This window comes from Buteo buteo, chromosome 6 (assembly GCF_964188355.1).
Source record: "Buteo buteo chromosome 6, bButBut1.hap1.1, whole genome shotgun sequence".
Lineage (NCBI taxonomy): Eukaryota > Metazoa > Chordata > Aves > Accipitriformes > Accipitridae > Buteo > Buteo buteo.
This window is the reverse complement of record NC_134176.1, coordinates 14,052,502-14,070,709: the sequence shown is the minus strand read 5'-3', so window position 1 is coordinate 14,070,709 and position 18,208 is coordinate 14,052,502. Positions and strand designations below refer to the sequence as shown.

The 18,208-nt window shown below is 42.0% G+C and overlaps 1 protein-coding gene across 2 annotated transcripts; it reads right to left on the bottom strand.

The window, feature by feature from the left end:
- Positions 1–6,129: 6,129 nt before the first annotated feature.
- On the bottom strand, positions 6,130–15,680 carry SLC25A29 (solute carrier family 25 member 29). 2 transcript variants are annotated; one of them, XM_075029840.1, is made up of 4 exons: positions 15,554–15,680; positions 13,932–13,975; positions 9,151–9,234; positions 6,130–8,537 (listed from the first exon to the last, which is right to left on the bottom strand). In XM_075029840.1, the coding sequence occupies exons 1-4, from the start codon at positions 15,585–15,587 to the stop codon at positions 7,794–7,796; spliced, it is 906 nt and encodes a 301-aa protein (XP_074885941.1). In that variant the 5' UTR covers positions 15,588–15,680; the 3' UTR covers positions 6,130–7,793. The 2 variants fall into 2 exon arrangements, with proteins under 2 accessions (XP_074885941.1, XP_074885943.1); XM_075029842.1 differs by lacking the exon at positions 15,554–15,680 and adding an exon at positions 14,620–14,636.
- Positions 15,681–18,208: the final 2,528 nt, after the last annotated feature.

Sequence of the window (18,208 nt, the reverse complement as noted above, 5' to 3'; positions counted from 1 at the left end):
CCCTCTGCTAATTCCACAGCAAGAAAAAAGAAAAGAAGCAATAGTTAACAGAAATGGCAAAATTATTGAGGCTTTAAAATGTTTAAAGAACGCTAATCCTTTCTAAGTGCTAGATGAAGAGGAATGGCAATGGTGGCAAAAGGTGTTTCCACTTGGCCATCACCCGCCTTAAGGTGCTCACAGGGTATTTTATTAGTGCATGCCTTGGAAGAACTGGGACTGATTAGTCTTTGTACTCAGATAAGATGGACAAACTTGAGGACAGTATGTGCTGAATTGCATTCTTCAAAATGCGGTTCCTTAAAATGCCTTGAAGAAATGGAGAAAAATCAGTATTTTTGTCAAGGCTGCTAGATAAATAGGTCTAGGAAGTCTAATCAGTCAAGTGGTAGCTGTTACTGGCATTGATTGATCCAGTTGTTCTATAATGATGGCACTTTGGAATAGTAAGTTTTTCATCTGTACGGCACCTTTAAGTCTGTGTTATGGTGGCTTGAGAAAAGGAGAGGACTTAACAGTGTTTGTGTCAGCATTAAGCTTTGACTTCTTAGTAACTGCACTAATGTTCCTGTATTGCTTAAAGCTATGGAGAAATCAAAGGTCCTTCAAAAGCTTCAGAACTTGGGGTGGATTTCAAAACTGAATGTCAGGTGTAAATTTTGCAGGCAGGAATAAAAATCAAAGTTGCACTTGGGACCAGTACGCTAATTCATAGCTGTGTAAATGGAATAGTTCAAAAGTAGCCCTTCGCTTGGGAATTGTGAAAAGGTTTCTTACATCAGCCTGATTTGGCAGTCCCAGGGCAAAAGAATGGGAGAGTGACATGAGGAAGAGGGTTTGAGACCCCACCGTAGAACACAACAAGCAGAAACATCTACACAGTGATCCATAAAGGTACAAACAAATTAGAGAAGGAATGTATGTGCTTGTATTATCATGAGACTCCGTATCCATTTTGATCATATGAATTGATCCAGTACCAAGTTGCAAAAGGCAAACAGTGTGAAGATGGCTTTACAGCAATGCTTAAATGCCACTGGGATGGCTACCGGCTTCATTTTGTAAGGTAATTTAATCAGAGGTCCTTTACTCAGTTTCATCCTCTCTGCCTAAAATAAACCAGCTTAGCCAAGTTTATGTGTACTCACAATCATCCTATATTATTAAGGCAGTTTTGCTTAGAATTTTTTTCAGTCACTTTGTTTTTGTTTCTCTGGAAGTAATCTGGAGAATATTGAAATTCCTTTTGGAGAAAGCCCGTCAGACTCAGTATAAGAGTTCATGTGAATTTTTCAGGTGCTGGCTTCCCCTAAGTAGCAGAAGAACACTGTTTTGCTGTAGGCAAATGAGTAAGATGTCTAAAAAAAGTTGCTATAAGCTAACTGTGGTTTCAGGGTTTTCTTAAGTCTTCTGTTATTTTTTTCTAACAGAAGAGCTTTAAGATTGGATGCTAATTGGATACTATTCCTCCTATTGTGTGTTACGGTGTGGACATCATAACCCTCTCATGAATTGCTGTTCTCATGAGATTCTGTGTGAACTGGAAGCTCTCTTCAGGCGCAAGCCTGAAGTTCTCTAGAAATATTGGTTAATTTTGGGAGGGAAGGAAAGGGATGGAGAGTCTGTGGGTTCCTTGCAGGACTTTTGGATGCTGCTTTTGCCACCACTTTTATATTAAGTGCTCTTGTAGTTTTAAATGTGATTTCTCTCTTATCAGGCTGATTTTAGGTACCGTCTGTGTCAGTGCTTTATTTCAGTCTGTATGGATACTCTTGAATAGTAGTTTGCCAGGAGATGGCAGTGAATTACCAGTTTGTACAGTGTGAAGAGCAGACAGAATAGCTAAGTGTCAGGGTGCCCCTATGAGATCAAGTGTCTGTAGGGTGTCCTGTGGTGTTTAGTAGACCTTGACAGACTTGGAACGTGCCAGTGTCAAAGAGCAAGTTTCCCACACCGGTGCAGAAGAATAAGCAGCACAACTCTGTGCTGATTTCTGAGAGTCCCAAGTGTACTTAAACATTCACAAAAAGCACCAGCAAGGCAATGAAAAGAAAGACTGTAAAAAAACAACTGTTGAGTGTGACATGGATCATATAGTTTTAGTAACCCATCCAGTTTTAATAGAAAATATCTTTAAAGGGAAAAGTGGAAATCTAATGACATGTAGTGTTAATGAATGTGCTTTCAACATGGCTATTTTGGTTAGCTGATAGACATGTAAAGCACCAATGCTTCATTCTAGCAGTGGCTTCCTAAAAAGTCTAAGCTTGCCTGAGGCAGTTAGGGCCTCACCATTTGACTTTCCTTCAGTGTGTTGCTGCTTGTAATGTTTGCAAGGCCCTTGCAGAGACTGCAGGACAGATGTTGCATCAGAGAGTCCTGCAGTGCTGCTTTTTAGGGAATCAAAGATCTCAAGTAAACTGGTTCTCTCTCTGGAGCAGGCCCACAGTAAAGGTGTAATTCAGAAGAATGTTGTTTGTGGATAACAGGTATATTTTTGAGATAAATTATAGAGCAGATGAAGACTGAGGCATAAGATGGACTCCTTGTTAAATAGAGGAAAATCCATACAGAAAAAAGATTGGTGACTGGGTATGTCTTAATGTACTTAAGCTGAAGCTCATCTCAGCAATTGGTTGCAAGACAAATCTGTAGAAAACTCCTACTAGTTAGTGTTTTGATTTAAGGGCTCATAAAGTCAGGTGTCCTTCAGAGCTGCAGGATGTTTGCCAAGGACCTCACTAATGTTGCCAGTTGCGAATTTGGCTTGCAAACTTTTTGACTGCCTCACGTGTGGGGCATCATGCAGCATAGGTTTTGACTTATTTTTCAACGCATTTCTTTTCTCTCAGCAAAACAGAAGATCTGGCCTTTGGATACAGAATCCTTCAGTCTTAACCGGTGCTTTGACTGAACCTCCAATGGATTTGTATGAATCCAATGACTCCCATAGCTTGAAAGGGCATACAAATGTTTATGGTTTGGAAATAGATTGTAAGGAATAATACTGTGGCTGGTGTTCAGGTTTTCCTCTTACGTGGGTGTCTGTTTGGTTTTTTTTTTATTCTTTCCTCTTGCATAGGTTAGAGATAGGGGATTTCATCTCAATTTTTCCCAGAGTGTAAAATGAAAGTGTACAGTCTCTCAGTTATGAACTGAGAGGGAAGCAGGTATCTGCCTGGGGGAAGTTAAGGGTAAGAGAGTTATTTTTACTTTTACCTCCTTTAATTGTAGTGAAAAAGCTTGAACTTTTTTACTAGCCTGTTTGAAAATTACCTGTTGTAGATTCTTCCTTAAGTGAAAATACATCAGTGCACAAGGAAGAACATCTGTGGCCTGGTTGGTTGCAACACTTGAGTATACCTGATTGAGGATAAATCTCTGCTGAAGACAACTAGATTAGGTCCTAGAAAAAGAATACTAATTTTCTTTCATACTAACTTTAGTCTAGTGAAGTCAAATTACTCTAGCAACAGTTCTTCCTATTTTGATATATTTAGCAAACAGTGCAGACCATGAGGTCAAGTTTCATTATGATTTTAGTATTTTATTGATAGACAAGTGGATATGGTTGAAATGATAGAACTCTATTTTACTGTTAGTAAAAAACATGGAGGGTTTCTTTCAGTAAGAAAAAGCAGTCATAATAAAGTATAAGTAATAACAGTGAATGATACCAAGAAGCAATTTAACTGTGTTAAATGTAAAGTTTTATAGACCTGAAGAGTGTTTTGTGAACGTTAAGAACTTGCCTTTCTTCCATATATATCAATGTATAGGGTATTATTTTTCACTGCAGAGCTTGCCTTGCTTGCTTTCAATTTATTTATTGACGAAACTGTATAGCTTGAAATCACATTCTAGGTCAAATCAGTTAAAACTGATAATAAACTATAAGTAGACACAGTTTTACTGTATATCATATGTATTATTGTGCATATTATGTCACTAATATTTTTTTTCTGTTAGTGATAACCATTTTTGTAATTAGCGAGGACAACACTACTACAAAAATAGCAAAACAATTGCATTGGGAGGATGAAAATGGCTTATTTTCCTCTGCTTTCCTCCCCCACTGCCCATAAATTCCTGAACATTGAAAGAAGCAGTGTTCTTCCTCATGACTTGAAAGCCTATCTCCACTAGGTTTGGCCCAGCAAGTTCTCTGCTTCCCTACTCCGTTGCTGTGCCTACTGGAGTCATACAGTCCCTTAGATCCTTCATCTGTCTCCACGGCTGTGGTGTTTGATATGGCATGTGGCCCTGGAGCAAGCTGCTATTTTCTCTGGCTGTTTTTCTGGCAGAAGAGGGGTTTAATAGCACCTTCTGCTAATCTAATGGTGTTTGACATACTTCTAGGCTTTAAGTTGTTCTTTAACTATTCACAGATCAAAAGTCTGGCTAACAACAGGTGTTAACATGTGTTTTCCAGCATAATAGTGAATATATTTAACTTCAAAGAACACACACCTCTCTTCTCTGCAAGGTCAACTTTTTATACTTGCATCTTAGTAACTTTCCCAGTACGCTACCTGTCCTGCACCTGTCATGTACTGGTTTTCATTCCTTGAATGTCTTGCTGCTTTTTCATGTGAACTGTAAAAAAGCTATATGCAGAGGAAGGCAAGGAAGAGAGAACAAAGAAAAAAAATTTGAATACTGTCATGTTATGGTTGCAGACATGATATATGAACTGAATTTCTCACCAGTAGTTTTACTATAATAACTTCTTTAAAACCTGGAAGGGTTGTACCTGGGTGCTTTTTTTCCTAATTGAGCATATTTGTGGCTGTGACTTGTAACACTGGTATGACCCATCCACTAGGAGGGTGGGTCAGAAGAAAGTAGAGCACGGGCACTTGGTAGTAGGTGACAGTTTTACCCCAACAACTGAAGGGAGTAAGAAAGTATTAAGAGCATCTCCTACCCAGGATCATGATGCTTGTGGGAAGGAGAGTCTGCGGAGGCACAGTACAGTTCTGTTTGACTTGGCTAAATTGGCTGACATTTGAAAAAATCTAGCAGGAAGGAACTGAATTGTGTTTGAAAAGGCTGAGGCTATTGTCTAGCTTGATTTATTGGTTAGGAGTCACACAGATTTCAAGCAACCGACATCAGACTAGGTTGAAAGCTGACTTTTACCCTCCTCTTAGGCTTGTTGAGTAACCTCCAGTGTCTGCTACTGATTATTTAAGTTCAGATGGATGACTTTCTGGAGAGAATGTTTTAGTAAATACAAGTAAAACATTGTGTAGCCCTTTCTGTTTTAATGATGTTCCTGTCTTTTAGGGAGACAGTATTTGTTTATTCCAAGTATTTGTTTCTGTGCCATAGTTCAACATCGTTGCTCCTGCTGAGAGAACACAAGGTACTTGAGTGGAACTGCTCCTGGTCACAGTTAGTTGGCGTAGTGGCCTTTCCCTTTTCTGATCTAGCAAACTGATGCTTGACAGGGTCTCTTTAGGTCATGTGTATCTACCATTTAAGAACACGAATTAGCAGAGCCAGTACCTGAAATAACCTCTCATCAGCAATGAGAGGTCTTTTTCATAGGTCATAACATGCATCATCCCGCTTTTCCTGCATGGCTTTGTATTTGGAATATTGGTGCTCTTTGTGGGCTAGTTGTGCTGTCTAAAAACAACACTACAACCTACAAAGCTTTTTGCGAAACTTGTGTATCTTGGAGCCAAGCATTCTTCTGATTCAGGTATGAACAGTGTTGTTGGCAGACCTGGTACTTGATTCTGATGTGACTCTGCAAGGACTCTAGACTTGTCTTCTGCAGTTGTGCAGCCTTGGTGCAGATCCGCACTGCTTAAACCAAATAAATGCAGAATATGAAGGGTCCAACCATGCTGCCAGCTCTTTGGCTCTAAAAGGATTGTTCTCTTAGTAGCTGTAATATCTTCAAGTCAGTCTGAAGAAGCAAGCTCAGGCAACTTCCTTTCTTTGCTTCAATGAGCTGATACGCTCTAAGCCAGAGCAAGGCACTGCCCTTCCTGGTGGTGCATGGAAGGCAGATGGGGAACAAGTTTCTTCAGGCAAAAGCCAGAAACCCCACCCTCTTGCAAGGTAGGTTTAACACAAGCATCTAAGTAAAACATAAGAAACTTTAAAGAACCAAAGTCAAAATTTTTAAAAAATTTATTCCCTCCATTTTATATACAATAATTAGACTACTGTACAAAGGTGTAAATGGTCTTTGCTGTGAGTTGTTGTGCATATGCAGCTTAGTAGACAGATTTAACATTCAATTTGAATCTCGGTGCAAGTAGGCACTAAAACATCCAACATACCTCCAAGGTATAAAAAGACATACCAGTTTTACAGGTTTCTCCAGCATATTTTGTTACAGTGCAAAATGCTATGAAATAAGGTTTCTTTAGAAAATTCATATAAATTAAACACATATTGCACTTGTCCCAACCAAAAGTGTAACAAGTTGTACTTAGTGAACTAGTCTGATACGTTTTAGAACATTCTTCATACACATGCACTCCTTCCTCCTAGCTATTTGTGCCAAATATGTGTAGTTCTTACTCCAAATCTTAAATAACTGTTTATAGCTCTTTGACTAATGCAGTCCCTCTTGAACAGACTGCTAAAAAAAAAAATCACAGTGGATTAATGTAACAAGAAAATTCTCCAAAACCCTTTTCAGTCTTCTTTCCAGTAGCACTGTAACTAAATACATAAAAATTAGTATTGTTTAAATTCATAATGCAAGTGTATTGAACACCAACCGTTTCAGACACACCCCTATTTTCTGGAAAGGTATGAAACCTCCCATTCTAAACATGTACGTATTTCTACAGTACTTTAAGCTGCTAAGCTAACATTGCACCCACAAACATTTTGTGCAATACCACAGGCAGGACTTTGACTTCTGTACATTACTGGCTGCTATGGGGCACATTGGGAGAAGTGGCGCAAAGTTGCAGTAATTTCAGAGAACAAAAGTCTGTTTGGTCTGAATGTAGTCAATACAATCTGTGCACCCACCAAATGAGAAATAGAGTTGAAGGCAAATAACATCAATCTTACTAAATTTGAGTTTCCCCAAATCCTTACAAGCCTTGAGATTTAAAGGAACAAGTGCGTTTGAGTGCAGATGGTAACTTTGTGCTTAAGATATTTATTCAAAGCTGAAAGGTGAGGGAGTAGCTTAGGAACAAATCTTTCTTCCTCTTTTTTTTTTTTTTTTTTTGTGCAAACCAGTATGAACAAAGTTGCTACTAAAACCACAGATGTATAAAAGCAGAGGAAAAGTAAAACACATGGCTAGCTGAATGCTAGTCCATGTCTTAAAACAGTTCAGGGTTACCTGCAAAATGCTTCCAACATTTAAATTCCTCCCCCTACTTCACCTCAGAGGACTACACTTACTGCTGTTACATACAAAAAGAGCATTTCTTTTCTGAAGACACTTCTGCATTCAACTCGGCTCAGTCTTTCAGAAAATGAGTGGAAGAAAACCTGATTTCTGGTACTATGACATTCTCCAGGTCCTCTTCTGGAGCCGCAGCAGTAACTGTACAGTACTTGCTAAAGGCAGGTCCCCATCTTACTTGGATACTACTAGATATGAAGTCCTTAATAAGGCAATATGCTGTTTATACAAGTAATGAGATGAAATCCTAATTTGACACATTAAGGAATTCTTTACACAGATAGTATATGTTTATACCACTTGTGCGGGTCAAGTGTTTACATTTAAAAAAAAAAACAAAAACAAAAAAACCCAAGCCCAACCAGCCGGGCTTTGGATTAGGAGAACAAACAGGTAAGGTTCACAAACTGGAAGGCTGCTGGATTACTGGACCTGGTTCACATTCACGAAGGTTGTCTTCTGACCTCATATACATTAGGAACACAGTGACAGTAGCAAAGGTAGCTGCGTTGACAGGAAAAGCACGGAGAAGCGTGGAAGTAAGACCTCTTGTGAACACCCTCCAGCCTTCTTCGTGGTAACTCTTTCTGACACAGTCTAAAATGCCGTTGTATTGTGTAACGCCTCCGACTCCGTCAGCCTGAAGCCGGGATTTGATCACATCCACGGGATAGGTTGAGAGCCAGGACACGATTCCCGACATCCCCCCAGAAAACAGCAGCTTGGGAATAACGTAACTGTCTTCAGCTTCACAGCCTAAATACCTGGTCATGCAGTCGTAGGTCAGGAAGTAAAAGCCAAAGCTTGGGGTCTCTCTTATGAATGTAGAGACCATGCCCCTGTTGATACCCCTCAGCCCTTCCTTTCGATAGATTTTGATCAAACAATCCAGAGAATTTTTGTAGTTCTTCATTTTTAGTTTGTATTCGCCTGTTCCTTGAAGCTGCATTCTTGTCTTTGCCAGCTCCATGGGACAGCAGATGATGCACTGGATAGCGCCTGCCGCTGACCCTGCAAGGAACTGGTTTAGAGGAGTGTCTTTTCCAAGAGCACGAAGCGTGTTTCCTTGTACACCGAACACGAGTGCGTTAATGAAGGTAAGTCCCATCATTGGTGACCCAATACCTTTATAGAGTCCAAAAGCCTAATGGAAGAAGGAGGGAAAAACCCTTTTTAAACAGTGGTGTTGATAACCTCCTGAAACTATGCAGAACATGGCCTTTCTGGCTCTCCCTTGTGCCCTAACTTTCTAACAGTGGCCAGAAGATTGGTATCATCTTGCTTTGTAGTAATAATTTCATTGCTGCCTAGGACACAAACATCTAAACATTTTTAGCAGTACAAATACATAGTTGAACACATCCAGAAAATAATATTAGTCCATCCGGAGAAAAGTTTTCTGCTAAAATTTATGCTTTATTTTTTATGTAGCTAAAAGCCTGAAGCCACCCTTCTAGTTATGGTCTTGAAGCTTCAGCAGAAAAAAAAGCTCACCAATTTCCTCACTCATTGCTTGAATACTCAGAAAATTAGCTATTCAAATACTCGTTATCTTATTTAAAAAGTTAACTTCAAAATATCAACTTCTAACTTAGTGATCATGAAGTTTCTGGCAAACTTCTGACTATGCTATCTGCCCTACGGTCAGGTGATGTTCAGAGTATGCTTTTCTCTTGATCTTCAATATTTGCAGGGTTTTTTTACAGCTTTCCCACCCTTCTGATACAAAATAGGCAAAGCATTAATTCTGTACTTACAGATTCTTGCTTTATGATGGTCTGAAAGCAATGGAAGGTCCCACGGTAGAGAGGTTTCTCTACATTTTGAACTTGTAGACGAACCTATAAAAAGTTGTGAGATACTGATCTGTATGTCAAGAGCAGCCTAATTGGTAAACTACTGTCTTGTACATATATGGAGATTTGCTATAGCAATGTTTATACACTGAAATGCCATATGTGGCAAAATAATTTAAAAATATTCTGTGTTTTGAATTAATTTGGGGGGTGAAAACATGAAGGCAGGAGGATTATTAACTGCTTGTAAATATTAGAAAAACAGTATGTGAAAGTACAACAGGGTACACTTATCTAGAATTTCAGATTGGTGTTTTCAAGTACTGGCTACAATAAGAACTTTCTTTAACTGCCAAGAATACTTCTGTTCACATTAAGGACTATCTGTACAAACCTGATGGAATTTCATAAAAATCTATTTACAAGTCAAGCATAAAATAAGGATAATTGTAAAAGTGTGGAAACTCTCAACACCACCCCCCCAGTGTTTTTGGCTACCAGACTTGGGACCCTTCACTGAGATCTGATTTTTTTCAGAGGGTAGCTAGGAAGAGACTCTTGAGATGTCTTACTTTGCATAAGGAAAGAATAGAAAGCCACCTGTCCTTTTAAATTTCAGTTTTTGTTTTTTTTTTTTTTTTAAGCTTGCTAAATGCAAACAATTTGTGAGGGTGTAGCTGTTTCAAACCTTTAATGTTGGTAATCAGTTACCATTTCAGTTTTGGAAAAGTTATGTTCTGCTGGACAGATAGAAGCTACTGTAACTGGTGACATTAGGAGACAGGCCAATTACCCAGATATTTTTCAACATTTAATGGAAAACTCCAATTCAGTTTTTCCTGCTAATTTGTTCTCAACACATTTCAAACAAAACAAAAAAGCCTCATAGCTACCTTGTTTGTGCAAGACCCTACACTGCAATAAATTCAATAAATTGGTTTCACTGGACTGGGGAAGTTAGAAATCTGTCTTTGTTCTCTAGCATGGAAGGCTGCAACGTTCCTCAGAAAAGATGGTTTTCAACCATTTAATGCTGCTGCTGCTGCAACTCTATCTAGGGCAAAAAATTTCAAGACTCTTACTCTGAACAAAGGAAAAGATTATCAGATCTACATGAAAGATTCCCAACTGTAAAATCTTTTTATCCCTGTTTGCCTAAAGTAGTAGTAAACACCACCACAACAATGAAAGACCCGTAAGATGATGTGGGTCTAGAAAAGGGTTTGGGGACACAGTTTGTCAAAATTCTGTGTTCAGATTAGCTTTCTCTGAGGCAAAAAATAATTATTTACAATTTCAGTATTTTTTTTTAATATTCCATTCCTACAGCATGTCACTTTGTTTTGTAAATCAAAGCTTTAGTTTTAAGTGTCCTTTTAGTATACACGTTAGTGTGTGCTAGCCAGACTGGGAGGCTGAGATCACCTCAGGTCTTCCAAGATGGAACAGGGTTTTAAAACTTCTTAGAGCTAAAAGTAGGCTTATAGCAGGATTCATAGAAAATAAATCCTTTGTCACTCAAAGTGACATTTGGGGGGGGCAGGCAGATTGTTAAAACTGCTCAAGAAGCAGACCCACAAGCAAAGTCATAAGTCTTAACAAGCTGTCAGAATTGCACAGAACGAAGGTTTTACTCCATTAATAACTTACTGCTATTGTTTCAAACCCTGTCTGTGCAGTCAGGGGACTTCCACATGTATGGGCTTTGGGAGAATTGCATGCAGCTTAGGAACCTTCTTACTTTAACTTTTCTATACACTTGTCTTTAGTAGTTCAGAATTAGTCATATTCTGTATATAGGTTGAATTTCCTAGTGGTGTACAGCTCCCACTATTTTTGTCTAAATAATTTGTGAAATATTGACCTATTAAGCGTTGTTGTAGGATAAAATATTTAGAGAGCACTGATGCTCCACATCTAAGAATGAAAAACAGCTCTTCCACTTGAGCACGGCGATGACCACATAGGTATACCTGCATTAGCAAACTGCCAGGTAAGGCAATGAATGCATATGAAACTTTATTTCATCAGTATTAATGCCATATTCAACAAGCTCTTTAGTGTGCACAACTATAGGAAGGATGAATCATGTGCAAATTTTAACCCTCTATTCTCTTCATTGTCCAATATTCTTGCTTTCTTGTTATTTGAAACCACTGTTAGTAAGGTTTTAGGTCCAATACTAACATGCTAATTTCACATCACTAAAGACTTGCATAAAGGTACTCAAGACTAAGGAAAAAAACCCACAAACAACCCAAACCCCACCACGCCCCAAAACAGTCCAAACATTTAATAATGTTCCAAATAAGTGATAAGTGATTTAGAAGTGTTTGAGCAATGAAAATGTCCTCCAAGGATATGTAGTGGATAAGACCTCAACAACAGTGTGCCTGAGATTCAGTTTTAGAACCATTGTGTGTGCAAGTATATATAGCCAGAAATGCATACCAGAAAGAAGGTTCAGAATAAGACTTTACATTAAAAAAAAAGGGATATTTAAACCCCACTCCCTCCATGCCATAGCTGTAGAAGAGGGACACATCAGTTTAAAACTAAAAAGGGAAAAAGCTTCATAAGTCTTTTAGATCTTTATTTGAACTAATACATTTGGGAATAAATTAAGACTGAGAGAAACAGAAGTGTTCACCTGGGCTATACTTACTAGGTAACTCTCCCGTGATGAGGCTTATCTGTCATCTACAACAAAGTAACACTTTTGCTGTTAATGAAGACAGCCCCTAGCTCAGAAAGTAAAGGCAGTTAAAAGCAAAAAAGCAATTTTATACATTACATCAACAAACCAGGGATAAGGAGTTTGCCAGTTCTGTGATCAGCTCAGTTGTGGGTTTTGCAGGGTGACTTCACCGGCTTAATCTCTCCCTGTGTGTCCCACCATCCCCCTCCCCGCTTTGGGAAACATGATCACCGGTCAAAAAAGGAGCTTAAAAGCCAAGACAGCAGTAAAATTCTGGCTTATCTAAGCAGCTTTCCCATTGTTCAGATATATTAAAAACTTACAGTCTAAGGTGACTACCAGCTAGCCCTTTATACACTGCAGAACTATAAAAAGGGTTAATTCTTAACACATATACATACACAACAAGTTATGCAATGTCTGTCTTTTTTTTTTTTTTAAAGACTGGTTATAGTGTTAGTTTTCCCACATACAGTGGTGACTATGCCAGCTAATAACACAAACATTAGTATTTTCTCTGAAAAATAAAGGAAATGCTTGTAATACCTTCTAATGGGCATGAAAATACAGTGTGCCATACTGGATTTCATAGAACAGTTAAAGTCATCCAGAAACAAACTATTTGCTCTATTGTAAAGCAACATGCTTTTTCTAAAGCCAACACATCTATTTTGCAATAATACATCTGCTGGAACTAGCATGGGAGCCCCAGTTTTGCAGACACTTAAATGTTTAGTTTCATGCACTAGAAGCTGTTCCACTTCAAAAACCAAAAAACCCCAGACATGCTTAACCTTAGTCTGAGCATAGAGTTTTAGCAGTTTTGCTGGCTTCAGTGAAATGACCCATCACCTTAAGTTAAGCATGTAAAACTTGGCAGGGTGGGAGGGAGAGAAAAAGACAGCCGGCCCTGTACCACCATAAAAAAAAAAAGTGCAAGTCTGGATAATACCATTCCTGAAAATATATATACTAGAATTCAACCCAATTACTTAACAGTCAAATTTACCCTACTCTGAGAAACACACATACAGTTTTTACTATTTGAGCAGCTTGCACTTGACTGGCAAGGACTAATATCCAATAACTAGGAAAATCTGTGTTGAATTAACCATGTGCTAGAATACAGAATATGGTGATGACCTCATTAACTCTGTCAGCCTTTTGCATATCTAAATTCAGCAAGGTAGAGGTATTCCAAATATAGATCTAGAGGGTGGCATGCTCTCTGCTGCAGTCAAGTGATCTGGTATATTAATTTAGCAGGGAATATATTGGCACCCCTTCTTCTATTCTTCCAGTGCAATACATTGGATAAGGCTGCTGAAAAGTGACTTAAGTTGTCATCCCATTCTGAAAAATGGGCTTGGACCCTGGGAGTCCTGGCTGAAGGGCCCTCCAGGAGATTTAAAATCTTATCTTTGAACAGGTCTTAGCTACCCTTAGTATGCATAATACATACAGCTAACAGACCATCAGAAAATCAATCTTAACTTGGAAAGTTATAAAAATGTATAGTCATACTTAAAGGGAGGAAAAAGCCCCCAGGCAAGCTTCATGCTGTGGATTTTTATCCACTTACACCCTGTGGCTAGTGTAACAAATTAATGCTTGAGGAGAAAGTAGCAGAGCTTGAAGGGGAAACAACAGAGATTTCAACCTAGTAACGAAGTAGGTTTGAGTTACAAACGCAGGGAGAGGCAGTTTGAGCAGTTAGTGATGAACAGCTGCAGAGAAGCAAGCTTAGAACAAAATTAAGTTAAAGGTAAGATTGTATTTTCAAATACAACATTGTTACTGTACTGATGTAGTTCAGGCCAATGTTTGTCATGTTACTGGGTTGAATGACACATACAAATAATTTTTTCACTTCTGAAGAGCTGGAGACTGCAAATCTATAACGAGTGGTTGAGGAGGCTCGCTCCAAGCTTTCCAGCACAGATTTATGCTCCTACAGTGCCTGGGGATTTTTTTCCTCCCCCACTTCTTGGAAAAACTTTCAAGTTCTCTACGTAGAGACAAAGGTATTTCATAATCAACCCACCTTAACAGTGTCAAATGGGTGTCCTACCAGCACTCCGGCAGCACCTGAAACAAAACAAACACCATGGTTATGCCTCACAGTTTTCTTCCTGGGTCTGGGGCTACAGTAGCCCGAGCATGACCTCCAGCCTGAGGTGTAAGTGCACAGCGTTATTGGCAGGCCAGGTAAAGAGCATCCTATCAAGTCAGAAGATAAGAGATCTACAGTTCAGTCCTTCAGGCCTGTACTAGATGCCTTTACGCTCCCGTCAAGCTTCTGAGCCCCGGTTGGGGTTGAAGTGTGTGACTACAGAGCCTGCCACATCATATGGGGTGCTCAGTGGTGACTCCTGGCCGCAGCCTAAGGGGCAGAAAAGGCAGATTTCCTCCAAAGCACAATTTTTCATGCATGTGCCACTGTGTGGAAGCGTAGAAAACCATGAAGCTTCTCTAGAAGAAGCAGAAAACTCCTGCTCTCTGCCCAAAGCCTTTCCAGATGCGATGGTACCACCTGCAGAAGGACCATGCATTACCAAAAAGCTTTGCTTTATTCTAGCATCAAAGGAATTTTTAGAAGTTACATGCAGGCCTATGAGTTATACTGCCTAATCTGAATACATGCATTTTGCACTGAAAAACTGGCTGAAGCAAGGGATCCTCTAGCTCCCTAATTCTGTGAACCAAAACTGGAAGTTCAATTCACTTATGACCTTCTCACATTTGCAGAAAGATAACATCCCTCCCTCTTCCTGAGAGGCTGCGGCAGAAATACAAAGCCTGCTGTAGGATGGAGTAATCCAGGTTGGTCAAGGCCAGCACAGTGGCAACATAGTCCAAGTCACAAAAAAAGCGGTGTGCTGCGTTTGCCATGAAAAGACCAGTGGCACAACTGACCACACGGGATCCTTGGCAAGGCAAGGATCACTAGGATGAAGTCGGAGAGAAGCTGTAAAAAAAAAAAAAAAATTAAAAAAAATATCTCTTTGCCATATTGGCAAGGAGAACAGCAAACGCAAATAACTGAAAAGCCAGACTAAATCTCCTGAACGCGGTGTAACAACCGCTAAAAATGGAAGAAGGGAGGCCGTAAGCAGATGCAGAGGGAACAGCAAGATGAGCATACGCCTTCTCTCCTCCTCTTCGCGTTCAAGCTCCCCGCTATAAATATTTTCAGGTCAGAGGGGTCCCCGAGCCTGCTGCTGCTGCCCGTTTGCTAACCCCGGGCGAGCTCCCTCCCCACCACCCCCCTTTCCAGCCCCTTTCGGGCAAACCCCGGCGCTGCGGCACCGCCACGGGGAGGGACAGCCCGCTCCCCCCCCCGCCACTTCAGGAAATCCCCGAGATCTCCCTCCCTCCCTCCCTCTCTCCCTCCCTCTCTCCGCACCGGCGCTGCCCGCTGCATCCCCCCCCCGCCCCACGCCCGCCGCCCTCGGCCCCCACCTGCGGCGGGGCGGCCCGGTGCCCTCCGCAATTCTCCGCTCACAAAATAAAAGCGCCGCGCCCAGCCCTCCCCTCCACCCCCCCTTCTCGAAAAAAAATTTCTGTTTTTCCTCCCTTGCCCCCTTTTCTCTTCCGCTTTTTTCTCCCCCCCCCTCCCCCCTTTTTATTTTTTCTCTTTTTTGCCCCCCCCCCCCCGGCCCTCACCGCCGACGCATCCCGCGAGGAAATCCAGAGCCATGCTGGCACCCTCGGTCCCCGGCGGGGCCCGGCCCTTGCGCGATGCCGCTGGGCGCACTGCCGCCGCCCGCCTCGCCGCCCGCCTTTCTACCGCCCGCCCCCGCCGGAGCGGGGCCGGGCCGCGCCCCCGGAGGGGCGGGCAGCGGGACAACTCCCCCCCGTCCCCCGCAGCCACTGGCGGCTGCGCCGGGGCGGCTCCGGCCAAAGGGCGGGACGGGGATGGGACTACCGGGGGGGGCCGGCCCAGGCCAGGCCGGAGCCATCCCTTCTTCTATTGCAGCTGGAGAATTAACCAGAAAGGCGGAAAGAAACCTCGGAGGCTGGGGGGGGGCAGAGCATCCCTCCTGCGGAGCATCGGCCGCCCCAGAGCTGTTTTGGGTGGTGCGGGGAGGCTGCCCGGGGGGGTGCTGGCTTTCCGGGTGAGGCATGCCGAGGCGCTGGTGGTCGGAAAGGCTGCGGAGCTGGTCCGTGAGGACTTTGGAGGGAGGGGGTGTCTCCTTCTAATAGGGGCGAGAGGCCCTGTAACACCTCTTCTGTGAAGAAAGGCCGAGAGAGTTGGGGTTGTTCGGCCTGGAGAAGAGAAGGCTCCGGGGAGACCTTATTGCAGCCTTTAAATACTTAAAGGGGCTTATAAAGATGGAGAGAGTCTTGTTACCAGGGCCTGTAGTGATAGAGCAGGGGCTAACCATTTAAACTAGAAGGTGGTAGGTTTAGATTTCTACAATAATAAGGAAGAAACTCTTCACAATCTCCAGCGGCGAGATGCTGGAACAGGTTGGCCAGAGAAGTTGTGGATGCCCCATCCCTGGAAGTGTTCAAAGCTGGGCTGGACAGAGCTTTGGGTGACCTGGTCTAGTGAAAGATGTCCCTGCCCAGGGCAGGGGGCTTACACCAGACGATCTTTGAAGGTCCCTTCCAACCCAAACCATTCTGTGATTCTATAACCAGATTCCCCCACCCAGTGTTGTTCCGGAGAGGGGAGAAAGGGTTGCACCAGCAGATGTGGGCCCTGTGCTAACTGCTGCCCCCATGGCACAACTGAAAGTGCGGGGATGAGACCCTACCTCTGATGGCCAAGGACACAAATCAGTAGCCTGCTGTCTGTGGGACTTAGCAGAGCCCTGGATCTCAGTCTTACACATTGCTGCTGTGTCTCACCCTGCAGAAGAGGCTTCTCCCTTCCCTGCAGACTCTTGTTTTGTATTGAACTCTGCTTTCCTAATAACATTACCTGGCCTCAAGGCGTCCTGATGCCAGAGCCTTTAAATGGGAAACTCAAGCTGTTGACATCTTCAAAAGGGAGCCCTGTTTAAGCTGCTTGTTTCTGTGGGCAGCATCTGAGCAAGGGGAATACCAGTGGCGTAGAACAGTAAGTACCCTATTCAAGCTTTGCTTAGAGTAACACAATCTTCTTCTGGGCCTGCAAAGTCAGCTTTTAGAGAGTAAGTTCCAGAAGCAGAATAGAAAAGCAGCTGGATTTTTTCTCATTTTTCTTTCTGTTTTTCTTTTTCTTTCTTTCTCTTTTTTTTTTTATTGCTTTCCATGTTATGGCAGTCCTTTTCTAGGTGTAGCAGCTCAATACGAAGCCGATGAAATCTTGCAGTGGTATAGCATACTAAAAATCAAGCCAGCTTTTACCTTCTGTGCAAAGAAAACACACAAACAAATGAATAAAGACAGGGGTGCTTCCAAGGGGGTCTGAAGCTACTACTACAGAACAAAACCAGAGAACCTGTTCCAGATTTAGCAGCACTTGGACCATCGTTACGATTAATAAGCAGATAAGATGGAAATGCAAAGCACTCAATGAATCCCTGACCTTCCTCCTATCTTCTTCCAACCCAACACTCATTTGGGTTCCTTCTCAGCTCTAAACACTCAAATCAAATCAAGCAGTCGGGCGTCTCCAGGATGCTTTTGATTCCCTGATGCACATACCTGTCCTGCCTGGGGACAGCCAGTTGGTATCAGAGAGCAGGTAGGTGGGCTGGCGCTGCCCTTTGCTGCAGCACCCGATAGCTTTGGGAGCTGCCCACTCCTGCTGTACCACACACCGTCCTACCTCCTAGCAGGGACCTTGCCAAACCCGTACACCTACAGCCAGTACTTGAAATCAGAGAGAAAGCCCTGATCAGTCCTTTTTCCCTAAACACTTTCTCCAAGTAGAGGTGGAATTGACTTTCTGGGAATCTTGTCCATTCCAGCATCCACGAGAGGAGCTGCAATCATGTGCACAGCTCTGCAGGTGAAAGTCCAGATGTTATATGCATCTGCCTTGTACCACAAGCCCTGGAAAGATCAGCTTGGCCTAAAACATTCCTGGCCAGAGTGTTTTTAATCTGTTATTCAAATCCTCTGATCTCCCAAGCGATCTGCCTCAGAGAAATTACCTTCTCCACCAGAGGTGTTTTGTAATTTTAATGTTGGCCCACAATGGACAGGGAAAACACTTCCTCTCTCTTTGCAGGCACTTCTTAGGTTATCTGAAGACAATTTCAATCTTAGTCTTTTCTTCTCTGAATTATACTGATTTTTATCTTTGACCTCTGATTCTTCTTACCCCCTGCTTTCTTCGGTTGATCTGGAGTTCCTTGAACTGACCCCTAAGGCCTTGCTGAGTGA

What these genes read in the sequence shown, in the direction of transcription:
- SLC25A29 (XM_075029840.1), bottom strand. Translation starts at nt 15,587, where the DNA reads ATGGCTCTGGATTTCCTCGCGGGATGCGTCGGCG. An exon ending in CCTCGCGGGATGCGTCGGCG is followed by an intron (nt 13,976 to 15,553) that starts GTGAGGGCCGGG and finishes GTTTTGTTTCAG; the next exon opens with GTGCTGCCGGAGTGCTGGTA. An exon ending in ACCCATTTGACACTGTTAAG is followed by an intron (nt 9,235 to 13,931) that starts GTGGGTTGATTA and finishes AACTTTTTATAG; the next exon opens with GTTCGTCTACAAGTTCAAAA.